This window comes from Pelecanus crispus, chromosome 13 (genome assembly GCF_030463565.1).
Source record: "Pelecanus crispus isolate bPelCri1 chromosome 13, bPelCri1.pri, whole genome shotgun sequence".
Lineage (NCBI taxonomy): Eukaryota > Metazoa > Chordata > Aves > Pelecaniformes > Pelecanidae > Pelecanus > Pelecanus crispus.
This window is the reverse complement of record NC_134655.1, coordinates 1,276,728-1,295,496: the sequence shown is the minus strand read 5'-3', so window position 1 is coordinate 1,295,496 and position 18,769 is coordinate 1,276,728. Positions and strand designations below refer to the sequence as shown.

The following is an 18,769-nucleotide window of genomic DNA, read 5'->3' as shown; positions in this document are numbered from 1 at the left end:
CTCCTCATCCCACATCCATCTCAAAGCGACCACATCTCAACCTTCCTTCCCTTTTCACACAAATCTCCCCACCCCACGTTTCCACATGAGACAAATGGCCGTAAATCACTTGGTTTTCCTGCAAGGAAATGAAAAATCCTAGAAGGATCTGAATCCCCTTCCCCCTCCTCCGGACCAGAGGATGGATCAGCGTGGTTCAGAGGCTGTGTTCAGAGCTAGTCCCAGGCGTCCGTGAAATGCTGCAGCTCCTTCCAGGTGGGTTACGACACGAAGGCAAAAACGATTCAGGCCCAGCCAGGAAACGGCCGTGCGAGAGAAATGGAGGGGTCCTGCCGCCTTGGCACAGTGCCTTCTCCTCTCGGCCCCACGGGTGGCACGGCTTGGCTAAGAGCTGTACTTGTTACTCAAGCGGGAGCTGCTCCGGTCCAGCCCAAGCTCCTGCCCGTTGGCTTTCCACTTCCCAACAGAGCCCTTCTCGTCGGTCGGCGTGATGCTCAGAGCCGGTCTCTGGCACCAGCAGCACAGGCAGGACTGCGAGGAGACAAGAGGGTGGAGAGAGAGGTTGCAAGTGTGGGTTACAGGGTAAAAGAGGAGGAAATATTCCCTTACTGATGTTGGCAAGGCAACCCGTGCAGTGCCAGGCTGAGGAACACAGCCTGTGTTTCTGAGCCTTGCTGTCCTGCGGATCTGCCGGGAGCAGGTTTTCCAAGATAGGGCTGGCGTGGATTGCAAATGAAGTTACCAAAATCTTGGGTACCTTCTGCAGTTGTGTTTTCTTGCCCTTGGGGGGCAGAAAATACGGGTAATGCTTTTTTGCCACAGCAGCTGGGAAGTGATTCCCATCCCATCCCATCCCATCCCATCCCATCCCATCCCATCCCATCCCATCCCATCCCATCCCATCTCATCCCATCCCATCCCATCTCATCCCATCCCATCCCTTTCTCAGGGCTCCACTACTCCTGAAAATTATCTCCGAATAACTTGGGCTCCAAGTTTAAAGCAGCCCCAGTCCCTGGTGTGATGGTTTGCGGGGATGCTTCTGATCCCAAACGACAAGGACTTTTTTGGCTTGCCCTAGGTCCTGCACTGGCAAAAGCCTCCCCGTAGCAGGGCAGCGAGCTCTAGTGTACTCAAAGCTGGGAAGAGAGGCACCTAGCAGGGGGGAAAATTGGAAGGAGAAATATGATCAGTGTATGAGCAAATAGGGGACTCTTGCGGTCTGCTGGCAGTCCTGGCGTGTCCCTGATGGGACACTTGTCTGGGAGCCAGGAGCTGCGAGGTCCAGACCCGTCTCCACCACTGCTTGCTGGGTTTGTTTGCCAAACCACTCTTTACCTTTCCCCTCATCTCATAAGCACACAGTCCACTGCAATGGGGGTGCTTCTGCCTGCACCGTGCCTGGTCCATGGGAGCTTGTGCCCCTGGGACCAGTGTCTGGGAGCGGTCACCATAGCCAGGAGCTCTGGAGGGGTCAACCCTACCTGGAAGCAGTTCTTGAATTTCCGGCTAACGAAGTAGAGAGCCACAGGGTTGATGCAGGAGTTGAGGGAGGCCATGTTGATCCCGAAGTAATCCATCACTAGGAGGAAACTGAGGCGGGAGGGGAGAGAAGAGGGTGGAGGTGTTGGAAGCTCACTGAGTGGAGAACTGAGGGAGGGCTTCCAAACTGCCTGCGAGCTGCCTGTCCCAGCAACCTGCTTCCATGGAGGGCCAGTGACCGGTAGAGTTGAGCACAAAACAGTCCCTCCTGCAGTTGGGCAATTGCCCAACACTTTTTCCTGCCAGGAGCATTTCCCAAGGAAACCAAAAGCATGAGATCTGATTTCCCCTGGTGAATATCATGTTCTCAAACTCAAGCACAGTAGCAGTGTCTGGCCTGAACTGGATTTTGGTGTGATGGGTAGAGAGGAGAGGGGAAGACAGGCACCTGCCAAGTGGCAGAAAGTGTGCAGAGCCCTCAGAGGTGATGCCGTCCCTTTAGCCCTGCAGGGAATGCTTCTCTGCCCAGGAGACCTCTTTAACCCATAGCTTTATAGAGACACTGCAAAATTTAATTTCTTTTGTTCTTATGGTCCCCCACTCCCTTTCTCTGTGCCTGTCAGGAGAGCAATGCCATCTCGAAAGGAGCTGTTGAAACAAGGTGTTTGGAAGGCAACTCCACCAGCCTGCGATGAGCCCAGCAGAGCCTCTGCCCGTGCCCTCAGGACCTCCCAGCATGGACCCCTCCTGCTGATGCCCCTACCTGAGCAGTTCACATCTGTTGGGGTCTGTCTGGTCATAGATAGTCTTTTTGAGGATGCGGCTGAGGTGGAGCGGCAGCCAGCAGAGTGCAAAGATCACCACGAGGCAGAACACAGTCTTGGCCACCTCCCGGCGCTGCAAAGAGAAGGTGGGCAGGAGAGAAGGGATGGTCTGGCTGAGCACTGGAGAGCAGGTGGAGCAAAGCACCATCTCCCCATGCTGAGTATGGGCCCTTCAAGTAATTTCTGTAACCTGATGACCAGCAGCACAGTATGGACCAGCCTCCTTCACGCCCCCTCCCACCATTGCTCCCGGTGACTTTGCTGGGGTGATACTCCCTGGGACATGGGGGCCTCATCCATCCACCCTTCACACTATATTATCGTGACAGCCAGCTGGTCTGCCTCAAGGGATCATTCTGCAAAGTGTGGGAGGGGACAGTAAACTATTCTACTACTTTTTGTGCTCAAAAAACCGGTAGACGTGGCACTTTGGAACATGGTTTAGTAGGCATGGTGGTGTTGGGTTGATGGTTGGACTGATGATCTTAGAGATCTTTTCCAACCTTAATGATTCCTAGTTTTTACTTTCATTAAAAATAATCCAGTCACCAAGCCAGGAAACATAGAATCACATGAAATTAATTACTACTCTCCCCTTAACTGGTTTAGTGGTGGACTTGGCAGTGTTAGGTTAATGGTTGGACTTGATCTTGAAGGTCTTTTCCAACCTAAACAATTCTATGATTCTCTTCCCTGCACGCCTTGTCTGTGATATGGTACATTCAGCATTTGGTCCAGTTTGGTGTGATCTGGGCTGGCACAGCACAGCCAGAGATAAATGACCACAAGAAATTGAATATCAAGCTGGTCCATGGCCAAAAGGCTGGTGGTTTGGGTTTTCCCTAAGACTGGAGATTGTAGAGCTGAAGGCCCATCTCCCTGGTTTAATCTGTGCATCTGCATCAATGTACCAATATCTGTTGACCACTGCGAGGCCATGTCAGCTCATACATGTCCTTTACAGGGACAGGTGGGTGTCCTCCCCTTCGACAGTGCTCCCTCCTAGTTTGGGAAATATCGGAGCTTCTGCCCTCCTGGTTTTCTTACCCGTTTCATGTGGTCATTCAGAGCAATTCTCATGCCATTTCTCTTGCTCAACATCTCGCATGACATGAGGGTGTAGAAGATGCCAGTGCACAGCAAGGGGAGGCAGAAATAGAAGCCAAAAAGCCACCAGTCCTTCACATCACGGTAGAACTGCATGCAAAAGAAAGAGCAACTGGAAACTGGGGAAAGCGGGGGGAATTGGGGCATGAATTGACCCGGTCCCTGACACCGATCCCGGCCCCTACCAGACACTTCTGCTGTGTGGAAGTATAACAGCTCCTGTGCTAAGGGCACATGGGATTATCTTCCCCCAAGGCTGGTGCATATTTAACCTAAGAAGGAAAGGCTGGTTTACATCTGGCTGCCAGCCCAATCTAGCACTCCTGCACAAGAAACAGTTGCAAGGAGCTTATTTGGCAGACACAGTGGGATAAGTTCTGATGCTTTGTAAGGGTCTTCATTCCCTTGCTCACACTTAGCTGACCCTGTGATAAAAGTTACCCATCCAGACTGCAAAGACCCTTTTTGGCCTGCTGGGACAGCATAGCATGTTCTGAAGCTTCCCGAGATACGTCATGACCTTCTGATGTGGATGGTGAAGACACGACACAGCTTAAAGACCAGCTGCCTGTTTTCTGGCCCCACATTCAAAGCAAGTCTGCCCCATGTCACTACAATGCTGGGTCTTCTGTGCTTTGTCTGATACTGCTCTCCCTGTGTTCACCCCGATGTCTAGGAGAAGGCATCTACAGAAGCATCTAATGCTCTAACCAAGGAAGGACGATGCCCTGGTTGCCTGTGTCTCTCTCTCCCTCGTACTGCAGCTGGAGTGGGACAGAGTACATACCATCATGAAGCTGGATTTCTGTTCGGAGGCAAGCATGCACACCCACAGGTGCTGTTCCCAGTAGCTGAGCTCCACCATGTCAAAGGCTATCGCTTCGGGGACTGCAAGCACAATGGCCACTACCCAGATCAGCACCACCTCCACTGCCTTCCACATGGGGATTCCAATCCCCTGGATCCGACTCCAGGATGCCACTGCTCGGTACCTGCCCAACGTGTGAGAACGCAACAGGAGCAGATTGGAGAAAAGCAACCATCAGGAAGGGGCCGAGAAGGTGCAGATTAGAGTTGTCTCCAAAGGCCCTTTCCCTTATGCCTTCCTCCTCCACCCCTGAACCTTCCCCTTCAGTGGAATGGGAGAGACCAGAAACAGGGGCTCAATGGATGAATGTGGTGGTAGCTATCCTTGACCAAGGTCTACTTGCCCTTGAGGAGGTGCCACCCTTCCCCACCACCCCAGCAGTTGTTCCAGCACATCATGATCCTCCCCTCAACCTTTCCCAGCAGGATTTAAACTCTGTCACCAGAGTCACCTCCTGTTGGATTTCAACTCTACATGACAGCACCCAGTCCCCATCTCTGAATTTGACCTGGGACCAAGCCACCCTGCAGTCTGCCTTTTGGTTACAATGAAGGGACATGCTACAGTCAAATATGGGTCAGGCTGGGCAGTGCAGCTGTGGAAGTTGTTTCTTACCTGTCGATGCTGAGAGCACAAAGGCTGAGGACTGTGATGCCCACTGAGGCCTTCTGGATGAAGGGGACCAGCTTGCACACCTGCACGCCAAAGGGCCAGTCCTTTGCCAAGAGCTGGGGAAGAACCGCAGGGTTAACGAGCTGCTTCGGGAAAGCGTGTCCGGCTTCCCGTGTAGCAGGTGGTTACCCACAAGGTGCGAGAAGCCCACAAAGAGCATCTGAAAGCACTCTGAGGTTACCTCCACTGGGATTACGCGGTGTGTGCTCAGCAGTATTTTGTGTTGTACTGGGAACCATTCATTTCCCCAAGGGCTTGTTGTGAAATGAGTTGATGGAAGGATGGTCCAGACACCAGGTACTGACTCCAGACCCTGGGTGGGTTTGAATGGATCTGAATCCTAAAAGCCACAATGGGCTTTGGGTTGCTTTCAGAAGGAAAATGGGTGTCATTCTCTGAAACAGCCAAAATCCAGCAAGGACAGCTTCTTTCAGGTGGCTTTCAAAGCCATGTAGTCTTAAGTCCTTACCGTACTCTGACCCTCTTACCACACTTAGATTCCTTATAGAACACATATTCTGTGGCCCCAAGCTCAGCTGGGGCAAGCAGAGGGTATCGATGGGGACAAGATGCCCTGAAGGCAGGAGGAATCCAGGCCACTGACTCATGAGGATGAGAGTGAGCCTGGGTTCACAACCCTTATATGCCCATGACACCTAAGCATTACCCATCCTAAGGTTGCCCCTACTCAGAGCCGCTCCCCTGTGCAAGCTCTTTAGTTTGGCCTCAGCAGCAAGACAAATCGATCCAGAAGCTCTCGTGGAAATCAGGGTATCAGGTGAAGACAACTGACCAACCCTACCCTTTCCTTTGGTCTGCAAACCTGGGTAGTCCACCCATCTCAAATGTTACTGTGTCATGAGGGAGACACACCATGAGGGAACTGGGCTACTCTTAGGACCAGGTTGCTCATAGTCGGTTTGGGCTTCTCAAACAAGCAACAATTTCTCCTCCAGGAGGTGGCTGGAAGGGAGAGATGCAGAAGGGAGAGGGGCTGCTCAGGTGGCCTAGGGAAATCCTGAACATCAGTCAGGAAATGTCAGTGTAGATGTGGCCAGAGCAGGGAGTCCTGACCCTGGAGATTTGACCCAGTTTTCCTGTTACAAGGCAGGCAACAGCAATGCAAGATGTTGCCCTTAGCCTGGACAAAATATCTTGACTTTTCTTTGTGTTGGCTGCAAGCTGTGCTAGTTGCAGCTCCGAGAGACAGCCAAGTGTGTCTCCAAGCCAGCAGCTTGTGTTAACAGGAGGTGTCCTGTAGATGAGGTCTTTGGTCTAAGCCATGAACTCTGCACAAAGCTCAGTGCAACCCCAGTTGACGCCTGACCAGGACGCAGAGCTGGGTATTGAGCCTGTGACCGGTTTATCTGCCAGCTTTCCTCAGTGAGGACATTCTACAGCCTCCGTCTGGTCCCACATGCCCCTTGGTTCAGTGTCTCTGAAAGAAGCCCCTGTTTTATAATACAGCCCTCCTCCTTTCTCCTGGATGAGTCTTCACGTTTAGCTAGAATGAAAAAGATATTTGCTTGAGGCTGATTAGCTGAACTGGGCTGGGAGAAGCATCCCCAGTCCACAAGAACAATAATTTTTGCTCAGCTGAAATAAACATCAGGTTGTAATGTCAGGAGACTGCAAGCGATTCTTTTCTTGTGATTTTAGATGAGATTTAAAAGATCTGGAAGGTTGTGTGCTCGTGTGTGTGTATGCATAACACAGCTGTAGCCGAGAACACCTCTGCTTTCCCAGGAACGTACTCTGGGCTTTCTGTCTGTTTATGTTTTTCTCATCCTTTCAAGAGCAGAAACACCCGCCCCCTCTCCCTTGCAAAACTGGAGCCTGCAATGAAGAGCAGAGGAGAGGTATTCCCCAGGGCACCGAGGCAGGTGGGAGCAGACACCATCCCTGCAATCACGAGGCTGCCGCAGCGCTCGTGCCGCACGGAGCCTACCTTATATACGTTGATGGGCAGAGCAATGAGGATGTAGAGAAGGTCTCCCAGCGCCAAGCTAGCAATGAGGACATTTGGCCCATTCCTCATGCACTTGTTCTTGTAAATGATCCTCAGGAGCGTGGAGTTCCCGATGATACCAACTATGAAGATGGTGCAGGACACGATGGTGTTGATGTACTTGAAGATGTGTCTGATATCTGCAGGCTTCACGCACACGGGCAGCAGGGGTGGCTCAGAGCTGGTGCTCCTGGGCAGGCTCTCCGAGTGGTTCAACAGCTTGGCATCCTGGAACAGGCTTGGCTGGACCAGACTGTAAGCCTGCTCCTGGCTAAGCACCTCAAAGGGGATGGTGCTCTCCTGGAAAGCCCTTGGGGTCTGGCCCTGTGCCCTGGAGAAGAGGCAAGTCAGGAAAATGGCCAGAGCAGTGGGAGCAGAGATTCTTGCCATTGAGGACCAAATGGCAAAGCTGGGTGCAGAAGTCCTCGCAGTGCTCGTGGGACGTCCTTGCTTGGGTCTTGGTTGGATCTGCAGATGGAGAAAGGGGCAAAGGAGAGGAACTGGTTAGCAGAGGAAGGAGCAACAAGATGAGACTGAATGAAAGCAATTGCTGGAGAAAGCCCACCATCACAGTGATCAGAAATAATGCCAGATTAGATCCCACCTGGTTAAAGCAGCTGACTCCTGTGGGTGGGAGTCTTTGCTGCTAAAATTAAACATGCCTGTTCAGAAACACAAACTAAAAGGAAAACAAGCAGTCTCTTACGCCTCTTACACAGTATTTCAGCAAACGAGGGCACCTGCCTCTTCTCAAGTAGGTGTGTTGAATCAGCTGTTGCACCTTCCGAGGTTGGCAGTGCTGCTCACCCAGCAAATCTGACTTTTCTGCCCAGCACAGCCTTTTATGCCCACCCCACACTTCTCATTTAGTTTCTGACTGTTTGAAGTAGCAGTTTTGGGGCACCTGCCCTGGCGATGCCTGCACATCTGGGTGATTCTGCAAACCCCATCTTGGGGTCCACAGAAGCAGTGGACCTTTTCTTCCAGTTCATGCCTTGCAAAAACTGGGGCAGCACTAACATCCCACTCCTCAGCAGCTCCCATGGGCCGCCGTACGCCATCTTTCAGTGCAGAGTGAAAAGGCTCAGCACAGTCTTGCTGGGAACCATGATGGGAAAATACTACAAGGGTTTTTCCAGAAATGCTGTATTGATACCTGACATCTTATTCCAATTTATGTGCAAGTAGAACAGCCCCTTCTTCCCCATCCTTATCGTAGTTAATTGAACCACTTCCTTTCCAAATCCACTGTGCCCATTCGATCTGGTACTCGGGGATATAAATCTCCCTGTGCTGTTTGCAGTTTTGACTGCTGAGCACAGTAAAAGGTCTCTCAAGCTCACCGAGGCTCGAGCACTACGATTAAATATCACCAGAGAGGATTCTGCTTTGCAAATCTCAGACGATGCTTTCAGGCTGGGCTAGCCACGCTGCTGCTCCACAACCACATGAGGAAGCTGAGGATGGCTGTAGCACTGCCCTGGCATGATGTGAATTTGTGGAAGGGGCTTCTGGATGATCCAGATATGACCACCTCTGGGAAGCGAGCCCACAGAGGGCGTGGAAGGTGTCAGCACCCTGTCAGCCTGTGCCCCAGCACTGCCTGTGCCACAGACAGGGACGGATCTTGGCTCTCCTGGTTAGAGTGGGTGAAGGACATGTTTCTCAAACTATGAAACTTTACAGCTTTGAAGGGAAGAAAGAATGTTGTGCTTAGACAGAAGCAGGAGCCTCTCCTTGCTTCCCTGGGATGTGCTCTGCTCCAGGGGAGCCAGTTAGGCAGGGATCGGGGTGCCTGCCTGGGATCAGAGATGGGACTTCAGTCTCCACTCTGACTCCATTCGGCAGAGTTGGGATCTGAGCCCAAACCAGCTGTACCCCTGGGATCTGCTCCCCAGGACTGTTCAGCCAGGGCATTCCTGGGTTGCAGCACGGTTCCCTCTGCCCAGGACCGGGGGGACGGCAGGACCAGCAATGCATATTGGGGGGACCATGCTGTTCCCACTCTGGAAAGGCAGGGCCAAGCCAACCATGAGGACCGCTAGGTACAACCGTAGCTTCTCTAGATACAGCTGTGCATTCCTCATGTGTCAGGGGCTCAGGCCAGGCTTTGCAGAAGTGTCTGTGCCTTTCTGTTGTTTGGAAGACTCCAAGCATGATCAGCATGAAGCTGGGCTCTTTCCCAACAAACCAGCCTAGCCAGAGCTACCCTTTTCTCAGTTTCACTCTACTGCTCTTGCCAGAAAATCTAAATCAGGCTTAGTTCTTCCCGACCCTCTTATGTCCTTCGGTCAGGTCCTTACTACTTTAAACTGTAAACAAACAGTGCTAGGAGGAAGCCAAAATTCATTCCCAGTTACATGTCAAATATAGGCAATAAAATAACCAAATCCCTTCAGTCACAGTTTAGACCTCATGAACTAGAGAGTTATGTTTTCAGTTCTGTTAAAACCACCACATTTTACAGATGTTTCTTTTCTAGTTTGAATCCTTATAACAGCACCTTAGATATGGTTTCACCACAGGAAAGTTAAAGATCCCATCGCTTTTCTTTTCAGCTCACTATAAGCATGCTTCTATCTGCTAAAATATTCATGCCTGGTGCTTAGCAATGTTGTGTGTCCTCTGTGCCTTTTACCTTTGCAGACTCAAACAGGTTTGCAAACTTATCTTGCAGATAAGCTGCATTGGTGTGAGCCAGAACAGGCACTACAAAGTTATCTGCCTGCCTCTGGCTGAAAAAAAAGAGCAGTTTCCAATGACTTGAAGAGCATTTAGAGAAGAGTCTCTATACGGTGGTTGGGAAATAACATATCTGACCTGTAAGCACCCTGCTCTTGGAGGTACGTAGGTATCGCATCACTGAGGGATACAGCCAGGTGTGTGTGATCTGAAAACGGGGGAAACCCTCAGCCCGTACTGCTCCTCCTGCACGGGCAGAGCTAATTTCCTAAGGAGGGGATGGTGGGATGCCAGCTTGTCACCTCGGATAGCTGGTATAAAACAGTATGGGAAGGGACTAAGCTGTGCGCCAGAATAGTTGGCTATTAAGGGGCCTAGACAAGGAGGAGCCTCCTTCCACAAAAACCCTTTGGAGATGCATTGGTCAAAGCTGAGGATTCATAAATTTGTCACCAGTCAGTGTGTGGAGGGGAGTGTTCCCACCTGCTCGCTGGAACAATCTTGGTCCTTCGTGGCTACGAAAGTCCTGGTACCCTCCCTGGTCTCAGCACATCCCTTATCAGCTGATTGCCAAATCTGGGACCCTGTGACCAGAGAAACTTCTCCGATACCACCTTCTTCCTGATATTTACCTAAGCATCTACTCCAGCTGCTGTCCTGGAGACAGCTGGCCAGGGTGGACTTTGCTCTGACCTGTTTTGATGTCGCTCTCAGCCGTGACTCCTGCTCAGGTGCTGGGCACCCCAATATGTTGGGGAGGGGGGGAAGAAAGGGAGGGAGAGAAAGGATAAATAACCTGAAGGAGCACAAACCTGACTCGTTGGAGACCTGGATGCAAATCCCTGCTCTGACTCGACGCAGGGACTTTGGCCTGCACCCTTGCTGAGGTCCTCAGCTCTCCGTCCTGCCCCAAGCTACACCAAGGGCAGCTGTCTGGTGGGTGGGTGCCCTGACCAATGCCCTCCTCTCCTCCCCACCATGCCCACAGGGTTGGGGCTCATAGGAGAGGGCAGACCCAGCTCGGAATTCCTACCTGGGATCCCTGAGGGTCTGGGCAGCTCACAGGAAACAGCTTTGGATGGCACAGACCAACGTCTGCCACTCAGGGCTGTCTGGGGGCTTGGGGAAAGGCGGTGACTCCTCGAGTCAGCAGCTGATGGAGGGGTACCAGAGCATCCCTGGAATTTGGTGTCCTGCAGCAGCGGGCTGCTCCTGTCTGCTCTCCCCGATGCAGGACTACAGAGCCTGGTGTGGCTGTTCGGCCCCTGGGTATTTGGCAGCAGAGCTCACGTGAATACATATCACAGGACACAGCTCACTGGATCCTGCCCGTCCCCTACACAGCGCAGCTGCAAAGCGCTGAAGAAAAAAAGCACTTCTGCCTTGTCTTGCCTTAAAATCCAGCAATTTAGTAAAAGAGAAGCATTGTTTTCTCCTGCTCAACAGCCCATTTACTTCTTGCCCTCCGTACTGCCTCTCACATCTCAGAGTGCTTGAAAGCATAACCCTTTCTCACTTGGGGGGGGGAAACTGAGGCACAGGAGCATCAAGAAGCTTGTTCAGTGCCCAGCAGAGGTGAAGCCAAAGCCAGCATTGCTTGACCCCAAATCCTCTGAGCTTTGTTCATGTTGTTGATCATCTGGGGAAGTGACTTGGTGCCCGAAGGGGCCATCCCCATCCCATCTGCTCAGCTGGGGCTCTTCTGCCAGCAAATAGCTTAAACGCACGAAAATGGAAATGTCCTTTACGCTGCGCTGAGTCCAAACCGCAGCTGAAACCGCTGGAGTCATGACGTGGACATCAGAGAATGATTCCCAGAGTGGAGATGAGACTGAAGACCATCGCCATAGCCCTGCACCGCCTGCTCCTGTCTGAAAGGTGCATTGCGTGGGCCGGGGGGCTCGGGGCTCCTCTTGCCTGGGAGCCCAGGAGAGCCGACCACATCCCAGGTGTTGTCCTCATCTCAAGCCAGCCTCTCCCACCACGGCACGCTGCCTGCTGTCCTGCCTGTAGCAGGGCAGGCTGCCTTCGAAAGCAGCTCCACTTGCGCTCTCCTGCCAGACTAACCTTGCCAAACGCAAACCAGACCTTTCCTGCGGATAAACACCTCTTGCAGCAAAAATGCCATGGGTGGGGGAAAGGGGAGAGAAAGGCAGATGATAACACCACACCACCAGCGGCTTCTCTGACCTGAACCCAACCTAGTCCGCAAGCAGGGGGACCTTCCCCGCAGAGGTGTGCTGGATTTCGTCTCGTGCACCCTCTCCCTGCCCACTTGTTAGACCTTGCTCAGGCGCCATGGTCCCTTCAACGCCTCCCCCAGAGTGGGGGCTGGTGGGGGAATCTCAAAAACATGCAAAAACTCACCCCGAAGCAGAAAATCATGTTGGTTGCAAATTAGTGCATGGAACAGCAAAGCGTTTCATCGGAGTTAAGTTACCTTCCTCGTAACCACGAACTTTGGGTGCTCCTGGGATCAGTTTCTTTCTCTCTCACGGCTCCTTCCCACCGCACGGGCAGCTGGGCATGTCCCGCAGGCCCTGGGAGAACTGCGGAGTTGTAGATCCTGGAGTTTGCTTTTGTGTGGGGGCTCGTGCTCGGGGGAACGTTTCTTCCCTCTCGTGACTTGCTGAGGTCTCTCTGAATGGAGTGGTTGGTTATATAGAAAATCGCAGGGCTCCCCCTGAGTGCAGCCCCTGCAACCAATAGGCGAAGCGCGGGACAGGGATGTAGGAGGAGGGTGAAGCAGGAGAAACGCAGGACAGCTCTGTGAAGGAGATGAAAATAATAAACAAATAAAGCTCGAGGGGGAGGGAGGGAGCTGAGGGAAGGCTGCTGACCGCAGCGCAGCGTGCCTGCTCGGCATGTTGTAGTGACGGGCTCGGAGCAGCCCCGTGGCTGTGCTTTGGTGAAGGAAGCTGCAGCCCTGACCACCTTTGGGGAAAAGAGGCATCAAAGGCTTCTCTGCCCCAGGTGCATAAAGCCAGCTGCTCTGCCTGCAGCTTCTGAGGAAACATTCAGGAACAAGATGAGTACTGCAAGCAAGGCAGAGGGGACCTGTGGTTTCCCTTCTAGCAGAGAGGACAGAGCATAAGTCCTTACTGAGGTGCCGGGGAAGGACAAGCCTAATTTTTCCCTCTAACGCGCTCTCCCCAAGCCCTGGTCTAGGTAAAGCAGGCTGGGAACCATTTTCAGAGCATGCTCCCCTCTACAAGAAGTTGCACTGGTGCCTTTTCACGTGCCAGCTCTGGTTTTGTTTTGCTGCAGTTTCTCTGCATCCTGAACTGCCTGAAAAGCAGCATGCGACTGCTCAAGACACAGGGCAGAACGCTTCATGGCTGAGCAGCCGGTGCTGCCGTAGGGTCACACCAGCCTCCGCCATCAGCCACGCACCCAGTCCAGCCTCTGGACGTGGTCCTGGCGCAAAGACTCTGCTCTCCACCTGCCTTTGAACAGAAGATCACGAGCAGTGCTTTCACGAGACTCCTGTCTTTCTCCAAACCATAGGAACCTGTAGACAATTTGTGCTGCTGCACAGCCTGTGGACAAAGTCTCTCCCAACCTCCTTGGCTCATCTGTTTGGAAAGTTTCTTTCCTCACCATGCTGTGAACCTGGCTGTTCTCAGGAATGGGAGATTCATTTGGTATGTGGCAGGCTGTTTATTTAAAAAAATGCCAAATCACCTTGCTCTGGGATCCTTGATGGCTCAGAAATGATTTGGCATGGTGCAATTATACTAAGTCAAGGCAACTTCACTTTGAGCAGGAGTCCCTTTGCCCTTTTAGCCCTGAAACAAGGACAGAAAGAATAGGTTCAGACTCCTTCCCAAATCAAAGGCATCTCAAGTGGAACAAGATGATATTTCTCTGACACACTAAAGGGTCATGATGGCATCCAGGGGGACCTGAACAGGCTGGAGAAATGGGCTGACAGGAACCTCATGCAGTTCAACAGAGGGAAGAGCCAAGTCCTGCCCCTGGGGAGGAAAAACATAGATCTCTTGTAGGAAGGCATCTCACAGCCTTGCTCACCCTTGGTATCCATCTCTGAACTTTTCTCAGTTGTATCACATCATTTGTGTATTTTTTTATCTTCAAGCCATGATCTTGTCTAATCTCTTTTCTTACTATGTTTTTGCTTACCAGTCTTCAAAATGTAATTGCCAATTAAGTATGCCTGGCATTGCAAATATCAGATAAAGTGTTTGTTCCTTTCTACTCTGTTCTTCTTTTTTCTCACCTCTTGACTGAAAGTTTTCAACTTGGGAGCATATGCAGTAAGTTATTAAAAAATATATTTTTTATAATAACCTAGTAAGTTCAAAAACCAACAAAGCCATGCAAAGCTGCTCCTATGTCCTTGATTATCCTGTAGAAGGATTTTTGAGCAAATCTGCTGTGATCCACTTCTGGAGACAGACTTCTGTGCTATGGGCTCATTTGGCCTGACCAACTACAGACCGCTTAAGCTTGTGCCACATGACAACCACAAACACAAAAGTGACAAGTAATTTCGATTCATCAAAACTCAGAGGCAAACAAATGACTGTCATCACCCTGAGGCTGGGGGAGACTGGGGCTGGCTGCATAGCCGCACACGGGGAGACATATTCACAGACTTATGGATGAACATGTTTCCACGGCAAACAACAACTCTGTGCTTTGCTGCAAACTCTACGTTCACACCGGGAAGCAGCACATCAGGCGGTGTAACTCAGGAGATCCATGTCCATCCTGGGTTTGCAGACCCCTTTGCAGCCCCAGTTAATATTTTTCCTCCTGGTCAATCACGAGGCCACTGAGTTTAGACCCTAATGCGTCTGACTCTGATCCCTGTAAGCCTCTGAGCTGAGCAGTTGCCCACACAGTATCTTTATGGGATTTATTTGTTGTGTTTGGAGCACAGATATTTCTGCTGCGCACTATTGGAAATGGTAGGTTGGACTCCAGCTGTTTTCAGCCCTGTTGGCCATTGTTGGTCTTCAGTTACTATATATTAAAATATGTTTTCATGGATCTTTGACCGTTTAGTGCTCTGATGACACCAAATTGTTGGAACTCTTAGTGAGGATTTTGCAAGAAATTATAAGACTGCTCTTTTCTAAAGGTAACGCAAGAAATGGATAGATTGACTCGCAGTGGTAAAACATCTGGACACATTTCTCCTTCTGATTTTCCTTTGTTGTTGAGATGTCTTCAGACTTTACACTCTTACCTCCAGAATCATGGGCTTTCTCTTTTTCTGTGTCTCATGGCTATAAATTTCTCTCCCAGCTGCTCCCTCAGCTAAAAACTCTTAGGAAGCCATGCTCTTCTTCTCCCAGCGCTGCCCAAGTGTCCTTTGTCCTGGGGATTTTGTGTCTTCCTAAGATCCTGGAGTAGCATCTGGTTTCTTTGCCCAACATCTGGGGCAATTCCAAGCTTTCAAACCCTGGCAATTCCCAGACTACAAGTGATCAGACTGAGTTTATGATAAGTTATTTCTGGTCTGTTCTTTAAAGAAATGAGATTTATGTGACCGTGCCGTCTTTCGTTCATGTTTCCTTCTTTCCAGTGAGTTTAATCTTGGTTTTGATCAAATGTTTCAAAATGCCAAACATGTCCGAGAGAACATGTTTTGCATTGTATTTCCACCAGCACAGCAGAGAGGACAAACCCAGACTGGTGTCACCAGTAGCAGGGAGGCAAGCAGAGCTCAGCTGTTGGTCAGTGCAGGGGTACGTGCCTGTCTGCACCCAGAAATAACCCTGGCAAACACTCCTGTGATGGGAGCATGTAAGGGTAGGAGCAGAAACCAGTAATAACCCAGGTTTGGTTTGTCACTTTATTCATGGGACAAGTTTGTTGCTCTCCAGGGAGAAGATCCAGCTGGGCTGCAACATCTGCGTGTGGTGGCTGCTCCCTGCTTTGTCAGCAGAAGGATTAAAGGGTTAGATGTCAAGATTCAGAGAGTTCATAAAATCAGCCCTAATTCCTTAACTCTCCCTGCAGAGACTCCTCAAATCAGCTCAGTTTTGGTGCGCCAGACACCGAGGAGGACTCCTGGCTTGGCTGGAACCTCAACAAAACACCTCACAGCAGAAGGTGGGGATCCTATCCATCCTGTAAGAGGAAATTTTTCAAAGACACCTTGGAGGCATGGACAAAAAAATCCTCATTAATGTGGAATGTGCAAGTAAATCTTTTCTGTGGCTCTGAGGAACTTTGTCCTGGTCTTGATATGGATCTTAGTCTTTAAACTAGGTAAAGTGAGACGACAGAAGAGATTGATCAAGTGTCCTTTAGGAATTGAGAAAAGAAAAAAATAACTTAGTGCAGAAGCATAAGTAGAACTAAATCAATGAGCAACAGATCTTGAAAGTAATAAAGGACTTCTAATTTCAAGAGGTAATGAAGATCAGACCATGACAACTGAGACAACTCTCGGCAGGGAAAACTTTCTAGTGTTATTGTTGGCACTTGCCAGGCAATATGATAGAAGAAATGCTACATTTGCTTTGGTTGATAATTGACTCCAGCACATTCAAATTTGTTGCTACCCTTTTTCAGCCCTTTTCATGGGGATCATGAGTGAACTTGTGCAGGATCTCCACTACTTGTGGGAGAACTGCAGAAGTTCACAACAGAATCCTGTTACATGTATACCCTGTTACAGCCTTTTTTCTGAGAGGGTCCAGACACAAGAATGGGTTAGACTCCCTCTCATCTTGAGATCTGGCCAGAGATGCCAATGAGAATTTGACCAGCCTAGTTTTTCTCAGCGGTCAGGATTTGTAAATAGGGTAGAGATAATCTGTATTGGTTGTTTGGGAACTTTCTTCCTTCTTCGTGTGAAAACAAATTATCTGTGTTTCTCCACTGAATCATTTCCATGATTCCTTGAAGATGTGATGAATCAGAGCTGTGGATAATCAATAGAAAAGTTATGTCTTTATTTACTGCATACCCTTGTTTATTGGAGACAGCTCCTCACTCAGAAGAGCGGAGAACAAAGGCTCCATTCAGACTCTTCTCTCTTCATCCTATTAAGCATCCCAAATTGGATCTTGGGATCTGTCACCCTCCCATCTCTCCTTGCATTTCTGTACCCTGGTAGATGCCTGTGACACTGAGGCTGGGCCTTCGGTCTGGGCCAGGGTGGGAGCAAACAAGTTCATTACCGGCTGGCGTCTTTGAAGGGCATCAGGAGGTGACCTCCCACTGCTCCCGAAGGGAGTCTGGCCCTCGGTCCCCAGACAGATCAGGAAAAATGCACCTCAAATAGCTCATCTCCGCCTAGGGCAGAAGTCACAGCGGATCGGTTGATGCCTCCTTTAACCCTTTGGCCTGTTTGGAGGGCTGCAGCTTTTCCTTGGCTCTCTTCCCAGAGCACACGAGTCTGCATGGCACTTCTCCTCCTGACCCCACTGGGGAGGTATCCTGCAGCCCTATTCTGGGACAGTCATGTTTCTGCATGTGACAGAGGGATGAATGAGCCTTTCTGTTCTGCTGGAGACAAAGAACAGCTCCAGCCTCCTTTGGAGACCCCCAGGAAAACAGCAATCTTCTTGTACAGCCAGCTAGTGTCCTTGAAACACAATTCAGTTTCAAGGCTGATGTTAAGGGTCACTGAAATTATCAGAATGAAGAAACTACTTCTGAATTAAGCCACTGTACCATCCGGCAGCAACCGGCAATGTAGCATCGTGCAGGCAAGCAACAGCTTCATGGGATCTGTTTTGCACAGACGGCCCTTACATTTTCAAGATGACACGTCAAGTGTCATTAATTTGGCTTTCTGCTGCCATTTGTGCTTAACTGATTCCCATGCAAGCAGCACAGAAGGTGGCTTGGCAAGACTGGCTAGTCCTGTGCATGGCAAGCTCAGAGGAGCCATAGCTCAGAAAACCACCGACTCCTCATTGATATACTGGACGAGGGGGAGATTGATACTTTGTCTTCACGCTACCTTTAAGTCAGGTAGATTGATCTGCAGCCTGGAGCTAAGATTTCATTTGGAAATCAGACATACTCTCAAGTCCTTGAGAGAGCATCTGGATGAGATCCTGCTAAAGACCATCATCCATCTGTCAGTGTCTCCTGCTAATGCTTCAATCATACTTGTTGAGAAGACAGACAGATCTCTGTTGAAATGAAATACCACAGCCTTATCGTATCACAAGAAAGAGCACATAGCTTTTGCTTTTAACTTAGTGAGCTGCTGGAAGGATGTGCTTTGAAAACTTAACCTCTGCAGCTAAACTTCAACGGCTTCTGCAATTTACTTTCTATGCAAGAAGCTAAGGTGTGGAAAAATCACAGTTTTGCACTGTGTAGGCACCTCGAGTACCTGATTCATCTCATCCTCTTACATCCCTTTGTTCCTCTCAGCATAGGCTTTGGATCACCTAACGCCCATCTGCCTCAACAGCCTTCTGCTCTTCCCTATTCCTACCTCACCTATTCCTGCCCATACGATACTCGAATATCACAAGAGAAAGGGCTAATAGGTAAAACCTAAGCATGAATTTCTTAGTTCATAGCAAAGATCTTGTGAATGAGTGTAACCAAACTATGATGGAAGAGGTCAGCCCAAGATGAAGTGGATGGCAACCAAGTTTTGGGCTGTTTGTGCACTCTGGGACTATCTTTGACCAGTAACTTTAGGTCCAGCATTCCCAGTTTGAGCTACTCATAGGAAGTAGTTCTCCAGAGCTCTGAGCTAAAATGGAGTTTGCACCTGGCCTTTGATCTGCAGCCCTCCTGCTCATCTTGGAGTAAGTCATCCCAGTGCTTGGCTTTTCCTGGGAGCTAACTTTTTACTTTTTAAAGCTGTAAAGTAAAGCTAAGTCCCATGATACTGTGTCACAGCAAGAAATCAGCTTATTGGTGTGATCAGCATGTCTTTGTGGTCTGGAGAGAGGCACAGATTAGGGAATTAGCTTTGCCAACTGTGGGAACGTGTTGATAGCTTCCTAGTCAAAGCCACTGGAACTGCAGTCCTTAAAGCACTGATAAACAAAAATAATCGCTTCTGCTTCAAGCCTGAATCACTGGGTTTAACCTGCAGATAAATAAATTTGGAAGTGTCCCACAGAGTCTTTTGTGCTCTGTTTTTTGTGCGTGATCAAATGAGAGGAATCAGAT

General features: G+C 50.1%; 1 protein-coding gene across 1 annotated transcript; it reads right to left on the bottom strand.

Annotated features, from left to right (window-relative positions):
• Positions 1-384: 384 nt before the first annotated feature.
• Positions 385-12,133, bottom strand: LOC104034912 (endothelin receptor type B). Its single transcript, XM_075720561.1, has 8 exons — positions 12,084-12,133; positions 6,902-7,429; positions 4,897-5,009; positions 4,201-4,405; positions 3,354-3,503; positions 2,246-2,379; positions 1,485-1,593; positions 385-531 (listed from the first exon to the last, which is right to left on the bottom strand). Exons 2-8 carry the CDS (start codon positions 7,349-7,351, stop codon positions 385-387), a joined length of 1,308 nt encoding a protein of 435 aa, XP_075576676.1. The 5' UTR covers positions 7,352-7,429; positions 12,084-12,133.
• Positions 12,134-18,769: the final 6,636 nt, after the last annotated feature.

Coding starts and splice junctions, on each gene's coding strand:
- LOC104034912 (XM_075720561.1), bottom strand. CDS start 7,351: ATGGCAAGAATCTCTGCTCCCACTGCTCTGGCCATTTTCCTGACTTGC. Junction 5,010..6,901: donor TGCCCATCAACGTATATAAG/GTAGGCTCCGTG, acceptor GTTCTTCCCCAG/CTCTTGGCAAAGGACTGGCC. Junction 4,406..4,896: donor TGTGCTCTCAGCATCGACAG/GTAAGAAACAAC, acceptor CACGTTGGGCAG/GTACCGAGCAGTGGCATCCT.